This window comes from Aptenodytes forsteri, unplaced genomic scaffold (assembly GCF_000699145.1).
Source record: "Aptenodytes forsteri isolate BGI_AS27 unplaced genomic scaffold, ASM69914v1 Scaffold75, whole genome shotgun sequence".
NCBI classification, from domain to species: domain Eukaryota; kingdom Metazoa; phylum Chordata; class Aves; order Sphenisciformes; family Spheniscidae; genus Aptenodytes; species Aptenodytes forsteri.
The window spans coordinates 2,403,057-2,421,872 of record NW_008794171.1 but is presented as its reverse complement, the minus strand read 5'-3'; the positions used below and the strand labels follow the sequence as shown (position 1 = coordinate 2,421,872).

Here is an 18,816-nt window from a genome sequence, read left to right as displayed (position 1 = left end):
CGCTCCAACCCTTGCAACAGAGCTGGAGTGAAAACAGTATTGCCTAGACTTGGTGCCTACATACACCTTTTCTGAGTAGGAAGGCATCTTGACTTCCTTATGAAAATTCTTCTTTTTTTCTTGCAAATAACCTAAAATTATATTTCCTTCCTATATTCATATATATATTTTAAACCCTGACATCAATTCAGTTTTTCACTAGATGAGCAGAGGTTGAGAGCAAAGGGGTTAATTGAGGGAGCAGGTGGGAAGGAATGAAGGAAAGAACAAACAACAGAGTGAGAAAGGGCTGCATGCTATTTTTCAAAAATTCATTTGGAAATGGAATTTGTCCCACACGTAGGTCTGCCATCCATCTAGGATTTCTTGTTAAGGAACAAAATAGTTCACAGTGTCTGGTTATTACTTTAAACCAACCACCAAGTTTGTAGCATTTAAATCTGCAGAGATGCTCTCTGTTGCGTTAGCTAGAACTGTGGATGCAGGATAAATGATTTCTTCAACGGTCACATATGTCCCTGTTAAAAATCCAACAACTCCAATGACAGCTATAAAAACGTCTTTAAATATCGTCCATAAACTTAAGTTTTCCTTGTAGAAAGTGAGGATTTCAACAAGAGGAGGCAGAATCAGTGCTAGAGTGCTGCTGCTGACGGCTCCAACGAAAGAAATCACCAGGTCTAGGCGAGGGATCAAAACTGCTACAGCACCTAAAACACAAGAAGAGTAACAGTGGCTTCAGATTCAGCATCCTCATGAAAAACAAAACTGTGACAAACACAGAACCTAGTGGTCCATGCTTTTTAAAAAGTTCTACCATTCACTATTTTTCCAGCTACAAGTGATGTACGATATATAAACGCATGTATTTGTGAGTAAGATACATCTTCATGCTTATGTGAGATACTCAGTTTCAATTCTGAATTTCTGCACGAGCTGGCAGAGCTTCAAGTTAAAGTTTTCTTGTACTTACAGGGTAAATAAATTTGGCCTGCAAATCACAGAGAAATGAGAAATATGAAATTGTATGGAGACGTTTTACTTTTTTGGTTGTTGGGTTTTTAAGACGAAAGAATAAAGCTCATGAAGAGCAGGGGAAGGGGCTGTTGCATGCTGCCCAGGAGACAGTTGGCAAAAATGTATTATTATTAATTACTATACATTACTAATAATCTAAGTGACATAAAATTATTCAAAATGGACCAAACCTGCTGGCCACTTGGCAGTCTCACAATCATTTAAGTCACTTTTACCTACAAACTTGCCTCTTGAAAAATCTTGGTCTATACAATTGCATTCAATTTGTAAAATGCCACTAAAATAGTTGCCCAGTGAACTAAACGAGAATTTAGCTCTGCCAAGAGACAAGTCTGAACACAAGGCCCACTTTTAGCACGGCATGGCCGGTCTCACCTCTTGAAACTATACCATTCATAGAAACAGAATCCATCATGTTGGACCAGAACCGCTTCTGGTTTTAACCCCTTTGGCTGGCAAGCCTAGGCAAGGTACCCTGGCATTAACTCAGATACACCAGTTGTCATGTAATGTTTTCAGTCCTGTATTAGAAAACAGCTTTCAAAGGTCAGCTGAGCACAGGCCTCTATACGATTCCCTGTATGCGGCGGAAATGTCTGTCTTTTTTCCCTTCCATGAATATATCGCCTTCTAGCTGTCAGACATTATCGTAAACATCCACAGCATCTGCCTGCTTGCCATTTTCTATCACTTCTCATCAAGACAAGGAAGAAAGGGAATGGGGAAAACTGGCGTAAAAGCCACCAGCAAATCAAAAATACCACATAGTATGTTTTTGGTTCTCCCATACCTCCCTTCTTAATTCTTAAGCCATAATAAAAGCACGTTTGGCTTTATAGCAACTCCTCCACTAACCAAATATTATGTAAACAATGTTTATGGCAATAAACAAATGGAACAAGCAAGAATGAAATCCTCACATAACACGTGAGGATGAAAACCAGAAGGTGTGTTTCAGCTTTATCATTTCTCAAGATGAGCTTTCTATTTGCAGAGCGTCTTTGCTGTGGGCTGAATGCCACCAGCTGCCTCGGATTCTAACAACATCTGATTATGAAAGGCAACATACTCAAGTTATGTTAGTGCTGATGCTCTCCATTGAGAATATTTAACTTGAGGAAATCTGCACTGGCAAACACACTCAAGATTCACTTGCAGAACACAACAGTTATCTGCTGCTACCAGGTAACCATTCACTACACATTTTAATAAAACCCCTAACTACAGAGATCCGTGCAAAAAGGAGGTAAGACTGAAGGTATAAGCCAACAGAGGGATAAAGGATTCTCCAGCCCATCCTATTTGAAAGAAGCATATCATGCACAGATCTGCCAAGAAAAATCAATTAACTTGTTCTTGCTTACCATGACTATAGTTTAACACTTTGTGATTCTACAGATATATGAGAGGCACCATGTGGCCAAAGGAAGCTTGGGCAGAGACAGTGTCCTTCAGGAAACCTTAGGAACACCCTGACACTCAAAAATAGATGAGCCAAGTTTTTTATCCCACTGTTATGATGGACCTACTCAATGCCAAACAAACTGTTTCTCCCATTGCATGAATATGACATTTAAAGACTGGAAATGCCGCATGCTTATGCATTATCTAGGACAAAGCTAAATGGAATGAGAAAGCAATTATGCCAAAGTTAATAAAAGACACAAAGTACCCATTTCTATCACTTTTGTAGCCATAACTCCACTCAAGCCATAAAAGTAGGCACCAGGAGTGCCCAAGCAATATAGGATGAGTGCTCAGACCAGACTGACTGGCAAGCTTGCTTGATACTTGCACAGCAGTGCACAATCCATTAAGTAATTGAAAAGTGCAGATGAAGTATATTTGCAATGACTGGTAAAACTTTCAGCTAGTGAATATGTTGAATGTGTTCTTCTGAAGCAAAAGAGAGAGCTGCACATTTATTATCTTGCCAATTTAATAGATGTAGTGGGTGTATTCATTAAATATAGATTTTCAACTTCTGTAATAGACCTCTTTCAATTCTACATGTGTCCACAATTTAGAAGGTACTCATTAATTTATAGTTCATAGTTTTATTTGAAAAGTTCTGCTTTATTAAAAATAATGAGAATATTTTTCATATTTTTTTAATTGGAAAAAATAGCTACAGTTTATAATTGCTTCAGGTTACAGAGAAGCAAAATGCTGTGTGTTGAGTTGGATCTCATCAAACATTTTTCTGGCTCATACAAATTTGTATGAATCTGGATATTGCTGTGGGAGAAGTTTGGAAATATGTTTCAAGGTTTTAATTAGTGCCTTATTTATTCTCTAACAACCCAAGAGAAATACAACTCATTTTATTACCTACCAAAGAATGTCCTCAAGAGTTAAGAAAGGGAACCAGTTTCCAGGAGAAGTAAACAAGGGGCGTTCCTACAGGCAGGGAGCCTAATTTTCCCAGCCATGCATACGTTTTAAAAATATAACATCAAGAAGAAATTCTGAACTTTTATCAACAGTCATGAAACTTTCTGGTTTGGAAGCTCTGGGAATCTCAACTGAAGAAGTAAGTCCTACAATGTTAATATGACACTTATTTTTGGCCAACACTTAAATTGTCGTCAGCCTTGAATGAAACAGCAAGAGCAATATGAACAAAGAGCATCCTGCAGAGATAAGGAGAGATTGTAACATATTAATTCTACCTTAACTCTGCAGTTTAATCTCAAAAAACAGTAATAATGGATTCTCCAGCCTGTCTCAGCCATGCAGTGTCAGCTGGGGCTTTTCTGGGGGCGGAACACTATAGTAGAATGTCTCTATTTTCTTAAGGGACGTATCATCCCCGTGGAAAGATACGCTTAATTTTACTCTGTTTATATTATAGTGCTGCTTCTTTTACAACTTTCTCTCCTTGTTACAGAATCAGCACATTACTAGCCAGACTTGCTTGCTGAGATAATCTCAATGAGACCACTGGGAAAAAAAGGTTTTGCCATCTCTTTACTACTCCCAACCTAAGTGCATTCTAACTGCAGATTAAGTCAAATATGTGATTACCATATTCCAATACTTCCTCTAGTAATAAAATATTAAGCTACTTTATTTCTATCAAAAAGTAATGCATATGCCACACTAAATCCTTGAGCAAGATGGGTACTGCTGTAATTAGGATCTATGGATCTAAGTAAAGATTGAACTATAATTTTGGTCCTGTCCATACACAGATTAAAAGCAAAACATATTGCAACTTCATCAGGAGATTTTAATGATACAGCTCACTTATAAGCATTTTTTTCCATGTTTCTAGTAGGACTTAATTTATTTATAAGCATCTTATAGGAAGCAAGAAAGCAATTTTGAAATTTAAAAGGCTAATAATACTGATAATTTCTACTAAATTTTCCTGTAGCCCAATAATAAAACTGTTTAATATTTCTGACAAAAACCAGGTCAGCGGTATTTATACATGTGCATCCAAAGAAAAGAAGTAATACATACGTTACCAGATCAGTAGTATGGCCCAAGCAAATTGTCCTAACAGCAGATGTTATAAATATACATGGTCAAAAAGACTGAGGGCTTCTTAAGTATGAGAAATGTTGGATACTACTAGGGAGTGGGAACTTCACACAGTTCAAGAGCAAAATAATTGTCTCAAGCGATATACAACCAGTTTTCTTCAAAGGCAGTGATAGTGCTGAAGAGGTCCCTGTTCTGCAGGAAGTCAGCACACCCCAAACTTACTCTCTATTTGTACCACTTTTCCAGGACTAAATCAGAAGACTGGAGCATTGATGTATTAAAGATGGGTGTTTGACATACATACAACTTTCCAAAAGCACAAAACAAAATCATATTTTTAACATGCCTTCAGATGCCTACAATATGGCAAAGAAAGAGTCCCTTCCAGGAAGAAAAAATGCCTACAATTAAATGTTTGCCAAAGAATTGTGGCTATAGGCAAAATGGCACTTCAAAATATCAGCCTGAATCCTCCTTCCTATTCTAATATCCCAGGCTGTGCTCTCTGCCCATCTTTCCTTACCGCAGTAGTGCTTAGCCAGTAAAACTGGAATCCTCTTCTTCCCTTCACCTTACTGCATTGTTTCCTGGCTCCCCTTCCCTAATGCAGCACCTTCATATTTTCTTCCGACTCACTCCTCCTTTTCCACAACACTCTCCTCCACATTGCCCAAGTTTTCTTCCTTTACCTCCTAAGAAAAGAGAACACCATTTCTCTGCTATGGACTACCCCAGAAAGCTTAGCAGGTTTGGCTGCAAGGAGTTTACATGTGCAGGCTGGACAACTAGAAAGTCAGGATATCTACATCTTCTCAAGTGGTCATTTGACCAGGGGATCTGTGTTGTGTTTTCTGTGCAAATGTATTTCCATGCTCTGTACATGAGTTGTATCTTCCACCTTGGCTTGAAGGCAGGCAAAACAGTGCGTGCTACCCCTCGGACATCAGCTGGACATTGCAGACTTATTTAGAGAACCACAATAAAACATTTATCTCTCTTTTATAAAACAGTAACATACTATGTCACAATTAAAACAATTCACGTTTTAAAAATAAGTTACAAACTCTAACAGAACTTAATATTTCAAGAAAAAGAGGTTCATTTAAATAAATAACAAAAAAGAATGCCTTCCCTGAGAGTTCCACAGTGGAAACTAAACTGTGTTTTGATACGTGTGTACAAAGGAATACGAGACCAAGTAGAAAGCTGTTATTAATCTGAAGATAAAGTAATGCAAATAATCACTTAAGAGCATTTGCGAATAATGTATAGAGCTTTGCACACAGGTAGAAAGAAATCTACATATTGATGGACGCAGTTTAAAAAAAAGGATTTTAGATAAAGATCCTGATATTACATAATTATGAATTAGAAAATTATTTTTTCTGGCTAAAAATGCTAACTAACATAGGGTTTGAGGTGGTGTTTGTTTTAGCCGTTCTTTGAGACATCAGAAGACTATAAGATACATACAGAAGATAATTTCTTTAAAAATTATTTAGATTCAGTCTTCACCAAAAATTATTTCCTTAACCCAACTTCTTAAAAAGCATGCTTTTAAATACCAGCTCAATCTCAAAACCAAAACCAAACAGAAAAAGGAACAAAGCAGAAGATAAATTGCAGTTATACTACAAGATGACAAATTCTACTTTCACACTGGAAAGAAAAAGAGATACAGCTTAAACGCAGGACAACCACACACATCATACGGTTTGGCTTTATTCCTTTTGGAATGAAACACTCTTTCATCATTATCTTCCTGCAACATACAGTATGCAGAGACAGAAAGTACTTCACATCACTTGCCCTCACACCACAACTCACTGTTTATGATTGCTTTGTCCTATGTTAGTAGGAAAGACTAGACACACACAGGAGAAGATGGTTTAAATAACGTTACCCTTCACAATGAGAGGTAATCAAGGACACTGTCCCAACACACAGCAGAGCCCTAATAACCCGTTCAGGGAATGGGCAGATCCATCCCTTCTCCAGAGCCCTCCACATCAGTTTCTCAAAGACGTGTAAGTAAATTCATTTTTTACAGCACTTTGCATCAGAGGTTTCAAAGCTGTTTACAAAAGGCTTTATATTTATATTCTTTTTATTCCTTATGCACAAAGAAGCATAAAGAATGACATCAGACCAAACAGCGACTTAACAGAGGCATCGAGTCCACACTTTTTTTACCAGATTACCTAAAATACCTATACCCAAGCTAAGACTGGCATGTACCACTGGTACAAGAGCCCCTCTCCAGGACAGTGTTCCCTCCATGGGAGGGAACTAATAAAATCTCTCCACCCTAGTTGTCTGTGCTTTTACAACCCCAAAATTCAGGTAGTGTAATTCATTCAGACTTCAGTTTCCAGGATCTGCACCCATTTTAAGCAGAATTTGGTGTCACAATAATGTCATGCAGGAGGAGCCTGTGTGAGCAGGTATAGATTTACAGGGACAGGGGCAGAGTAGCAGTGACGCAGCTATAAGGCAATTCTTCCCCCTATGCACCTCCTCGGGAACACTCAGAGTGACTTGTTCACTCTGCCAAATGTCAAAGCGGTAGTTCATAAACTGCTTGGCCTCCTCGCCCTGTTCTGTCTGCCCCTCATCAGGTCTTCAGAATTAATGTCTTTTTACTAAGCACCCCTCTTGGATGGCAACATATAAAGCAAACCAGGCAGCGAGACACCAAGGAAGCTCCTCATGCTGCAGGTTGCCCGGAGCTGCAACACCAAGTGATCTTCATAAAACCACCAAGCACAGGTGCAGCACACGCTGGATTATGTGCAGATGTATTTCACCATTTAATTAACTACAATCCATGGGCTCACAAATGACATCTGGTTACTATTACATTTGAAACATTGTATTTATTCATTTGTCTCTGCAGTAAATTTATTTGAGCTTTGCTACCAATACTTTATCATACAAATCTTTTTAGACATACTTCAGTGAAATAATGTAAACAACTGCTATATGCAGCTAGATTCAGCAAATGAATGTAAAGCACGCAGCAAAACTCATTAATATTGAGCTCTAAATGGACGATCCTATACCATTACAGTACTGACACTGTTCCCACTGCCAATCACTTTCCTTCAGACATCTGATTCTATGGACCCACCAGATATGAGTCTGCAATTAAAATTCTGTCCTCTTTGTCTCAGTCTCTTAAAACAAATTGCGACTCTGAGACAGCTGAAAGGCTCCCAACAGTGCAAGCAAACATTAACGTTTGCTTATCCAAGGACAAGACTGTTTTTGCTATGGAGCGCAGAGGTGAAGAAAAGAGTTGAGAGCTGCGGCTAAGCCCTGAAGAGCCAGCCATGCTGCTTCCGATGCTGCTGGAAAGTCGTATTTCCCTCCACTCACCGTCATCACTCCATACTCCCCAATCTTTCTCTTGGATGCACTATGCATATAAAGCTATGTCACAGGAAAGCAGGCAGTGATCCATGGCTACTTTGCTGTCTCATAACAAAAGCAAGACTTAGGCAATAGTAAGTTAAAATAATTTCATATAAAAAAGTTTGTCTTGCCCTCACCCTTGAAAATAAAAATTTCATTATATACCTTTTGATTACTACACAAAGTGAGCAAAAAATAATGTAATTAAGATGAAATTGAACACACTTACCTTTAATCTTAAGCTACCATACTTTGCTCCATACCTACTAAACATGTACATATGAAGGAGAAACACTGCCAAAGACACCTTTAAGAAGAGTTAAAATTACTTATTTTTATCCTTCTTGTTCTACTTAAGAATCAAATTTTACATTTCTTTATTAAAGATTATTAAAGGAATAGCTGATTAAGATGACAAAAAATATATCTGTTACTGTGGAAACCTTTTGTCAAAATAGAATCCATCAGGATCCCAAAAATCATAACAGCTGTTCCAGATAAATTATCTTCTCTAATTACCACCTAAGGACTAAAAACTTTATTAAATAACAGATTAAGTTAGCTCTTCCTCCTCCCCCCAAGTATTAAATAAATTACAGAACAAGGAGATTCTGTTCTGGATAACTGTAATAAAACTTCTGAGCTAAGAGTCTCTAACCTGTGTTTGGGGGTGTTGTATGTGCTACAGCTTCCATCAGCAGGAACACATTAACTTGCACATTTCCAAACAAGAAGACTTATCAGGAGACCAGCTTGCCTAAGGAGGGAACTCATGACTAAAAAGACAGCATATAGGAGATGGAAGCAGGGACAAGCTACAAAGGATAAATTTAGAAACATCACATAGACATGCCTGGATGGTCTCAGGAAAGCTGAAACTCAACTGAAGCCGAGACGTTCAAGGGATGCCAAGGGCAATAAGAAGAGCTTTTACAACCACGTTGGTAATAAAAGTCTGAAGAAGGAGAGTGTAAGCCTGCTGCTGAATGGGGTGTGGGATTTAGTGACCGTACACACAGGTAAGGCTGAGGTACTCAGTGTTGCCTTTGCCTCAGTCAGTCTCCCAGCCCCTGTGATCAGTGAAAGAGGTCAACAAGAAGAACTGCCATCAGTGGATGAGGACTGAATCAGGGATTACTTGAGAGAACTGAAACCATAAAGGTATACCGGACATGATGGGTTGCATCCAAGAGTATTGAAGAGAACTGGCCAATGTCCTTCTAACACCACTCTATATTGTCTTTGAAAGGTCATGGAAATTGGGGGAGATCCCTGGTAACTGGGGGAAAGTAAATGTCATCAAGAAAGGCCAAAAGAATAATCCAGGGGAATAGGCAAGTCAGCTTCACTTTGGTCCCTGGAAAAATCATGGAGCAAGTAATCTTGGAGCACATTTCTGGGCACATGAAGGAGAAAAAGGTGACTGGGAACAGAAAACGTATTTATCTAGGGTAAATCATGCCTGACCATCCTGATTACCTTCTCTGATACAATGACTGGATTTATGGATGAGGGGAGAGCAGTAGATGTCATTTACCTCAACTTTAGAAAGGTCTTTGACACTCCCACAATATTCTTGTATCTGGATGGAGGGAAACTAGATGGGTAAAAAACTCATTGGACAAAAGAATAGTGGTCAATGGGTCTATACTCTACCTGCAGGCTGGTAAAAATCCTACAGCTAGTAGGGAAAGTAAAAGCTTCCTGTAACTGATAAAAACATGAAATGATCACTTAAGATGACAAGAATTATGTTCTTTAAGCCTAGAAAATGATAACGTGCTCACTACAATCCTAATTAGTCACAAAAACGTCCCTGTAGCACAAAGTAACAGTGCTGAAAGTGGGCTGACATCATATTTAAGTCTGAATTAATTTAAATCATTGATTTTTAATCACGATTCAAAGCTGGATTAAAATTTATATTTTAACAGTGATACTTCACAGGGGTTTTTTTATTTCTTAAGTAAAATGGCTAAAAGAGATACTCATTCTTGCTTATTTGTAACTTCAGATGATACGTCATATTATTTAAATAGCAGCAGTGCTAAGTAGCTTACAAACTAAATACTTTAGTCCCCAGAGAAATTTTAGCCACTTTGAAATGGGAAGCTGCACTCTGATTTCACACAATGTTAAAAGTTTTTCATAAAAAGCAAATGCTTGGATTCTCATGTAGTTTTTAAGTATCTGAATTGGCCTGCTTATTTTGGGCTGTGAAAATGCAGAGGTTTTTGGTATGATCAGTACCTATTGCATATGACACATACTATATTATTACTGACATGCTAATAAATAACTTGTGAATTTACTGCAACATATCAAAAGTAAATTAAAAAATAATGCCCACAAAAAGACAACAATCACACTGCAGTGGCATGACCAATGCATTTCCAAAATAATGCTTTGCAACAGCTGGTGTCACAGGCATGAGTTAGTTAAAGCCTGCTGTGTTGATTGATGATACAGAAAAAACAAGCTGCCAAGTGCCTTGGCTTCCCAGAGAGAATCACGTGCAGTAGCTAGTTGAGGTTCAGCTCCCTGTGTTGACAGGCTTAGGCAGATTAAGTACTGAATTATGGCCTGCAGTCCAAATCAATCAAAAAATGCAGTCATCTGCAGATGTTTTCAATCTTAATTTGTTGGCATTTCACCTTGCAAAGTGAAGTTTGGAGAGAGCAGCTTGCTTCACCATGAAGGAAAACTTGACTGCCAAATGCATAGCTGCCTACAGCTCAGCATGGGGAAATTCAGGCGCAGCATGTGTCTGAAGCACCGTCCTCTCCTAGAGTCAAGTCAGCTGTGCTCGCTGCAGGCTGGGGCTTACTGCGCAGGTCACTCTTTGCCAGATGTCTGGAACGTTATGCATGCCCAAGAGAAGGGGTCACCCTCCTTAGCATTCATTCTTAATTTTTTGTGACCCAAGTAAATCAATACCCAACATAAATATGTGATTGCATATCATAAGCCTGTACCACTATATACTATCCTTTAGCTATAACTTTCAAAGAGCTCACCATCATCTTTTCAATTTGATGGGAGAGGGAAAATAATAACCTAATGCTTACAGAGGTTACATGGGAATAGGGGGACTCAGGTTCGGTGCTCTCCTCAAGGAGCTGAGGTTTAAATCCCACTTTGAATGTCCCAAACACTGAGTTTATAGTTCTCACCTACAAAATTACCTTTCAATTCTTTTTTTTTCTAAACTGTTAATTAAATCACCCAAAGAAGTTTGCCAAAAATTTATTTTTATTCCTGAGTCATAAGATTATTCAAGCTGTGTCTTTTTTTTTTTTTTTTAAAGATCCCTAAATTGCTGATTCACTAAAGTTTTGCCAGAGGAATTCTCAGATTTTCTGCAGGGTTTTTAAAACACAGCTCCATTTTGAAATTTCTAAAGGAAAGAAAACATTTTAAAACCTGTGTGTGTTATCAAATTACAAATGATCTAGCTGTCAAAGTCTCATTATGACTTCTGAGAAAGCAGTTTTCTGAAATAAATGTGTTTTCTACTGTTCCCAAGTTTAGCAAACTTAAAGTTACATTTCAAATCAGCTTTTTACTTAAGAATGAAGCAGTTTAGTTTCCTGCCCTATAATGGTCAACATAAAACAGCAGGCAGTCTTCATGTCAAGAAATTTTCCCTTAAAAACAGTACTCATAAAAGCCAGTGATTTGACAGATCTGCATAGGATGTAGTCAGAGGATGTAGGTTGCTCAGAAAAAGCAGTGCAACAAACAAGCACTTATCTGAGAAGGAAAAACAGCAAAGAAACAGAAAGCATCTGGATGGACTACAAACTGGAAAATTAACATTTTCAAAGTCTATCAGGAGACAAGCAGTGCAGCTGGTCTAAATAAATGGTCAATGAAAGTGATTTTCAACACTGTAAAAGTACCAGCACAAGATGATCTCTCAAACAGCTTACAAATCCCCCATGGTTGTAATGTTTGGGATTGTAGGTCCTGTAATTTTAGATCTCTCTCCATAAGCAAAGGGAAAGCACTGTATCCTTAGAAATAAAGCTTTTAATTTGTGCATAGGAAACCTGTTTTCAGCGTGTTTGACTTGCACTGGTCCGTTTAGTAGCTTTGGGCATTATCACTTCCCCTCCCCATGCCTCGGCTTCCTTATCTGCAACATGGCAACAATAATAGCGAGTTCCTTTATTTTATAAGGCTCTTTGACAGTGATAGATAAAAACAATATGAAAATAATAAACGTTAGTATCATTGCAGTAGCTGTTAGAGCTTTAATATTTACACTGGAACTCTGATATCAAAGAGTATTACTCTTAATTGTCCATGTGCCTACAGAATAAATGGTAAATAAAGAACTGAGCTAGTGTTATGTGATCACCTTTTTTTGGCAATCCTCAAATGCTTTGCATTCTGTTTTAGGGATGGTTTTCCTCCTATACCAAACTCTACCATAATCCTTTGGTAATGCTTTTAAGTGGACAGTGAAACGATTATGTGTAAATATACTTTATAAAGCAGTATGGACTCCCACAGGATAAAAGGCAATACTAAATATCAAGCACAAGATATTACTGTACTATAATGCCATTTTTTAACTAGCAGGCATTACAACCACCGCTGCCAACATCCTTGAAAGTTTCAGTTACCCAGAGTAAAAATGGTGCCTGCTGGTAGTGTTCCAAATAAAGATGCAGAAACCTGGCAAGTCAAATAAGTATGCTTCCAGTTACAGCCCATCTGAGGTGAGTGTGAAGCGTGGTGCTGATGTCTATCCTACAGCTCTCTAGATAATCATTATCTAACTTTCCACAGGAAAAAAACCCAACTTTTTTTTCCCCAACAGTAACTGTTGAGTAAATGTTTAAACTCAATCTCCCTTTCGTTCTCAAAAAAAAGTGTCTAAAAACGGTAAGATTTCAGATAAAGGTCATTAAATAAACTTTAGATTAGGTATTAAGTTTTTACTTAGCAGCATAATTAAACAATAAACAATTAAAGATAATATGATATAAACTACTCTGTTACCCCAAAGTTCAACGTCAACATAAAAGGACGTGTGAAAGGAGACACAGAACATAGGCATTGGCTTCAATTTACCTGTTTCAGCGTGGCTCGTATTAGATACAGTTTTCACAGAATATTCTCCCTTGAACTTAGGAAAAAAATACTGTGGTTCAGTACTGCAGAAGAAAAGGGTTTATGAGAAAACCCCATCCCCCTGAAGAACATAAGCCAATTCAGGCAGTCCCTGAAAACCACCAATTGTCTTTCGATTAGCACTACCTATATGATGGTGATACCAAGGGATAGCATCACTCTCTGTGAAACCCTGGCCATCTGGGACAAAGGCCCAAAAAAGGAGCTGGTTTTCTGCTACACACATGCACAGGTGCTATCACAGTAACTAACCTGAGCACCTAAAACCTCGCTTCTCACATGAGTCTCTTTGGGATCCTGAATTTCATCATCTCCATTTTTATACCCCTTCCAGACCCTGAAACAAAGATCTGTTTTGATGGTGCTTAGTATTTTCCTGTAGTGCTGAGTCCAGCGCAATACCCACATCTCAGAGAAGTCAAGTTTGCCAGCCCATTTCCCAGGACAGTGCCAAGCATCAGGCCAGAGAACAGACTGGGAAGTAAGTATCACTTGCCGTCTTTTTAAACCTGTGTCAGAGAAAATGTGAAACACAAAGGGTATAAGATCAAAACTGCTCCCCAGCTGAGTCTCCTGATGTCCTAGGCTACATGTTAGTCATTGACATTTCACTGACAGATGCCACGCAAATGAAATTACACTACACATCTATTTATACAACATCGTAAGTGTATGTGCCTCCACTTGGTCACCTAAAACTTAAGAGTCCCTTATAGAACCGAATACCGTCCTTACCAAGAAGATACCCTACCTCCATAGGTGAGCTACCTCTGTGGCCAAGTGCCCTCACCACTGGAAGTTTGCGCTTGCCAATACTGTAATATGAATTTGTGTGATGTCAGCTTCCAGACAAGTAACCTTTGCTATCCGTTTTTGACGATTAAAGCTCTATCCACTATCAGAAGTCACTTAACTATTTCTTGGGTATAAATAGTACTTTGTAATCCTCCTTTGATCAAGCATACTTTCCATCATCTTTTTTGTTGTATATTGTTATTAATATATGACACTGCTCTGCCCAAAAACCATTAGTACTATGTCCTTTCCTCAGACACAACATGGTACTTTGAGCTCAGGTTCAACTAGTTAATCACCTTATTATCCCCCTTTTCTTCTTAGAATGTCATCTTCCCACAGCTGTATAAAACACTATTCAAAATGCCTGTGTGATATGTATTCTTCATTACTTGTGTGTTGCTCTTTGTATTGTCTGTACATTCTATCAGCTTTAATTCTAATTTTGAGAAGATGGGCAAAAGCATCAACTAGTGTCACATCTAGTACTGATTCTGCCAGATAGCCTTTAAAAATAGCCTGAATTCTGTATCTGCCCTCAATAACAGCTTCTTTATGAGATATCAGATAATCACTATTTAATTCATCTGAAATGGTTACTTTACAATGATAAATTACCATAATTTTGTGTGATGAAAAACTACATTTACATCTGTGTCTTTATAAATTATTTTTAATCTGGTAAACCCATAGAAAAATAAAATCAGATTTATTTGGCAAGATCAATTTTACATAGAACTATTTTGATTGCCAGCAATCATATATTCATCTTTTTCTTATTTGAGACGTCTTAAATAATGTGTTTTGCATGACTGTTAACACTTGTCACTTCCTAATAGCAGTAAATTGCATTGTCACATCATTGCTAAGATTTATTTTATTTCTGATAAGCCCAAAATTAGCCATCTTAATTAATCAACTAATAAAGCCAACCAAAAAATCCTCAGAGTATGTAATACCATCTCCATACTTTGATACAAATACTTGCATTAATTAAAATTTATTGGAATATTCTTGTGGAAATTATTATGTACATTTGTTCTCTGTGGTCTTCGTATTACTAAAAATAGTGTAAACTAACACAAAAAAGTGAATTACAGTATGTTTGAAATTCATCAAACCCCTTCAAACCCCTAACTTTTTACTGTGAAGAAAACTGGTGCAATGACTTCATCATTAGTTCTGGATCACACTATATTTATAATATATTATTCAAATTTAGAGCCTTTCGTTAAACAAAATTAACCTTGTGGGTTAAGTGTAGGAAAGATCTTACACTGTTTTTTGTTCCCAAAACATTGATCTGGATGCTGGAGCACTGCTTTACTATCAACCTAAATTGAGGGAGAAGTTTATTCCTTGCCAAGAGCTTTGTAAATATTGATTTAAGGATGCGATTATAACCATGGCGTTAGAATATTGATCTACCCACTGTCAGTATAAGAATCAATTTAGAAAACAAGTGAATTATTAAGAACACAAAATTGCCACAAGTTTTGTCAATTAGAAGAGATGATACGGCTGTTTATAGATCAGATGGGGAAGAATTTCCTCTCATTAGTTTTCCTCTAAAAAAAGAAGTCATGAAAGAAACAAGAAAAAGGAATTATGAAAATATTCATAGGAGAATGGTAATATCAAACTGTATCAGAATGGACTAAGAGGATTTTCCAACATAAGTAAAAGAAAAAGGACAAAAAGTTATAGAAGATGTGGATTTAAGTAAAAGGGGCTTATAGTAAGGTAGATCAGTATTGACTGTTGCTTTTTGGAATAAACAAAAACTGATGGTTGGATTAATCTTGATTGCAAACAGCATGTCACAGAAAATCGTATTTTATAGGTTAGGTATGGCTGAACACCACAGAGCACTGTGGAAGATTGTTAACATGGTCAGAAAACACAGTAGGTCAAAACTTTGCTCTCAGTCCCACCAGCAAATACCCATACCTCAGTGGTAATGCTCCGTATTTGTGTAAATGAAAGTTTAGCGTGTACCCCATGGACTGAATTACCCAGTACATTTATTGGGTAATTATGCTTAATTATTCAAATATTTTCTTTATTTATTTTATAGAACATATTTTATATAATTTGCATAAATTAGATAATATTTATTATAGTTAATTATAAAATAATACTTCAGTTACTGCATGAAAAGCAAAAAGGTATAGCAAAAAAAATATGTACTTAATTGCACTGAACGTAGACAGATTAGGCACACATTCAAGATTGGATTGCTCTTCCAGACTTGATCTCATGAGATCTATGAGATCCTCTCCCAAAGACTGTGAAGGATCTATTACAAATGAAATGAAGAACAGTTTTTGTACTAAGGAATGCTCATATTTTATCCCTCCCTTTTTTTATCACAAGATATCTTATACACTCTCAAGATAAGTGACTCTCGTTGGATGAGACAAAGCACTCGAGAATATAGTGTAAAAAAGAAAGTCCTTCAATGAGGAGGAAGAGTAAATGACAAGGTCTTATCCATCCCTTCTGTTTGTGGCACGAATGTAGCAAGTGTATCTACATGAGCAGATCATACAGCCATTCATAAGCATCTTCCTTTTCAGAGTGAGTTGCAGTATTTCAGTAAGGCAGGGAAAAGAAAATCACATAAAAAGAAAATAAAACAGTAATGTGAAAATGTAACACTGCAAAGATGTAATTCATTTAAATATGCTATACAATTTTTCTTAACTTTGCTCTGACATTTTAAGGCTGTATACCTTTATTATGACAAGCTATCTTTAAAGTCCTAACTCTGTAGCAGGCTGGTGAAGTCATCATAATGAAGTCACAGAGGACTTAATTCTCATACAGTTCCATATGTATCTCAAGACTTAAAGTTAACTTTGCTGCCTATTATACACGGTAGGAGCAGAGGAAACAAAACAAAGTAAAATTTAAAAAACTGCTAATTTTGACCAACGGCAGTTCAGAAAACACAACAAGTTGTGAGCAGCCAGCAATTCCTCTCCAATCATTTATAAAACAAAAAAGACATTTGAAAGCCTATTGTGAGGATCAGCTTATCAAGCCACTAATCATGACTAACACTAAGACATCATTAATATTTTAGCTTTTATGCTTATGTGAAGCAATAGCAAAGAAAATGCCTGGAGTGACTAATGCCAGCTATGAAGTAATTTTTTAAGAAACAATTTGAAGCAAAGCAATGTTTCACTTTTATCGAAAAGAAAAAGAAGCACTAGGATGCCGGTATACAAACTGGCAGAAAAGTTATACTTTGATGGCCCTGAGTATTTTCTTTATTGCTAATTGTTTTCAATATACAGTGAAAAAGCTCTCAAATATTTTCAAGAAATGCTTTTGCTACCTTTATCCTTTACAATCTTCAAAAGGCTTACTTGCAATCTGCCTATCATTTCTAGCACCTTGAAAGAAAAACTCTGCACATTTGGCTCTCTGCACAATGATCTACCTATGCATGAGGAAAAATGTTTTTCCTCATGTAAAACTTAGGAAATAATTTTGAAAATAAAGGGCTTTTCTAATTAGAAGTTTGCATTCAGGACGTCCTGCTAGTTGCAACCCAGCGTTAGCAGTAGATGTCCTGCTGGGGCTCATTTCAAGAGAGCAATCCATTCCAATCGATTGCTGAAATTTTTTCACTCAGTATACATTAAATATGGTATTTCGCTATTCAAATTTTAAATGCTCTCTCATGCTAACCTAGCAATACAGATGGGTAAGAACAGTTTTCACTCATTTTTACATGCGCTCACACAAGACTGCAGTCAATCGGAGATGCTGACTGCATTTCCCCTGCCTTCCCTGGGAAAGCAGAGTTTGCTCTCTACCAAGTAGTGCTGCTAAAGGAATGCGATCACTTTGACTCCCTGTCACTCTTAAATTTGGATAAAAGCTTACGTAAATACCCCTTGTAAGCTGAGCAATATCCAGAGTGCCACACACATGTAACGCATAGAAGCATGTGTCAATTCTCCAGAGAACTCTCTGCATGGACGGAGTCCACAGCAGGGAATTCACTGGACCACAGTTTGCCTCTACTAGAACCACAGTTGAGTATCTTGCTGGTCTACTGTTAGATAGGAAAAATAATTACCACTAGAAAATTAAAACAAATGTCAACAATTTGTAAACCAAAAATGTACCTAGATATGTTTAGCTGAGTCATTTCCTTCTTGCCAAGTAGTCAATTTTTTCCATGTGCTGCATTTGTGGCTAAGACATTAAAACAAGCGCACATCATTGCTTGAAACATTTTACTCATCAGTTAGCTCTACCAGTTAGATCATGTTCTTCTACAAGCTTATTGTGAGGACAGCATATCCGAAGAGAAATGAAATCCCACAGACCATAGCTGGGTTATGGTTCCCTCTTTGTCTTGTTTCCTTGTTTGAGTTAGAAAGCAATACTCCAAAGCAGAAGTGGCTTCTGTATATAAGTTGCAAAGACTGATAATAACATCTCTTAGCATTTTGCTCCATATTTTACATATATTCCTGAAGGAAAACAAACATTTTCAGTGTTTTTGACAATAATTTTCAGTTTCCTTTCCTCATAGAATTACTTTGCTCCCCAGTCATAGTCATTCCCTTGCTTAGTAGCATGCTTGACAGGTCTTATTTACAGCATGTATCTGAAAACAACTTGGAATTGTACCTAAATGACTTTCAAAATTATATTAAGTAACATCATAAGTCTCTATATTAAGTACTTGATAGACTTCATTGTCAATTAGTCAGAGAAATTTATTTGAGCAAATACTGCTGTCGTGGTTTAATCTCAGTCGGCAACTAAGCACCACGCAGCTGCTCGCTCACTCCCCCCACCCGGTGGGATGGGGGAGAGAACTGGAAGAGCACAAGTGAGAAAAACTCGTGGGTTGAGATAAAAACAGTTTAATAATTGAAATAAAATGATAATATAATAATAATAATA

At 37.3% G+C, this 18,816-nt stretch overlaps 1 protein-coding gene across 1 annotated transcript in view; it reads right to left on the bottom strand.

Annotated features, from left to right (window-relative positions):
- Positions 1–402: 402 nt before the first annotated feature.
- Positions 403–18,816, bottom strand: part of SLC36A4 (solute carrier family 36 member 4) — a 109,651-nt gene continuing 91,237 nt past the window's right edge. The window contains exon 10 of the mRNA XM_009282294.1: positions 403–710. Within this exon, the coding sequence (XP_009280569.1) occupies positions 403–710 (308 nt within the window). The remainder of the gene's footprint in view (positions 711–18,816) is intronic.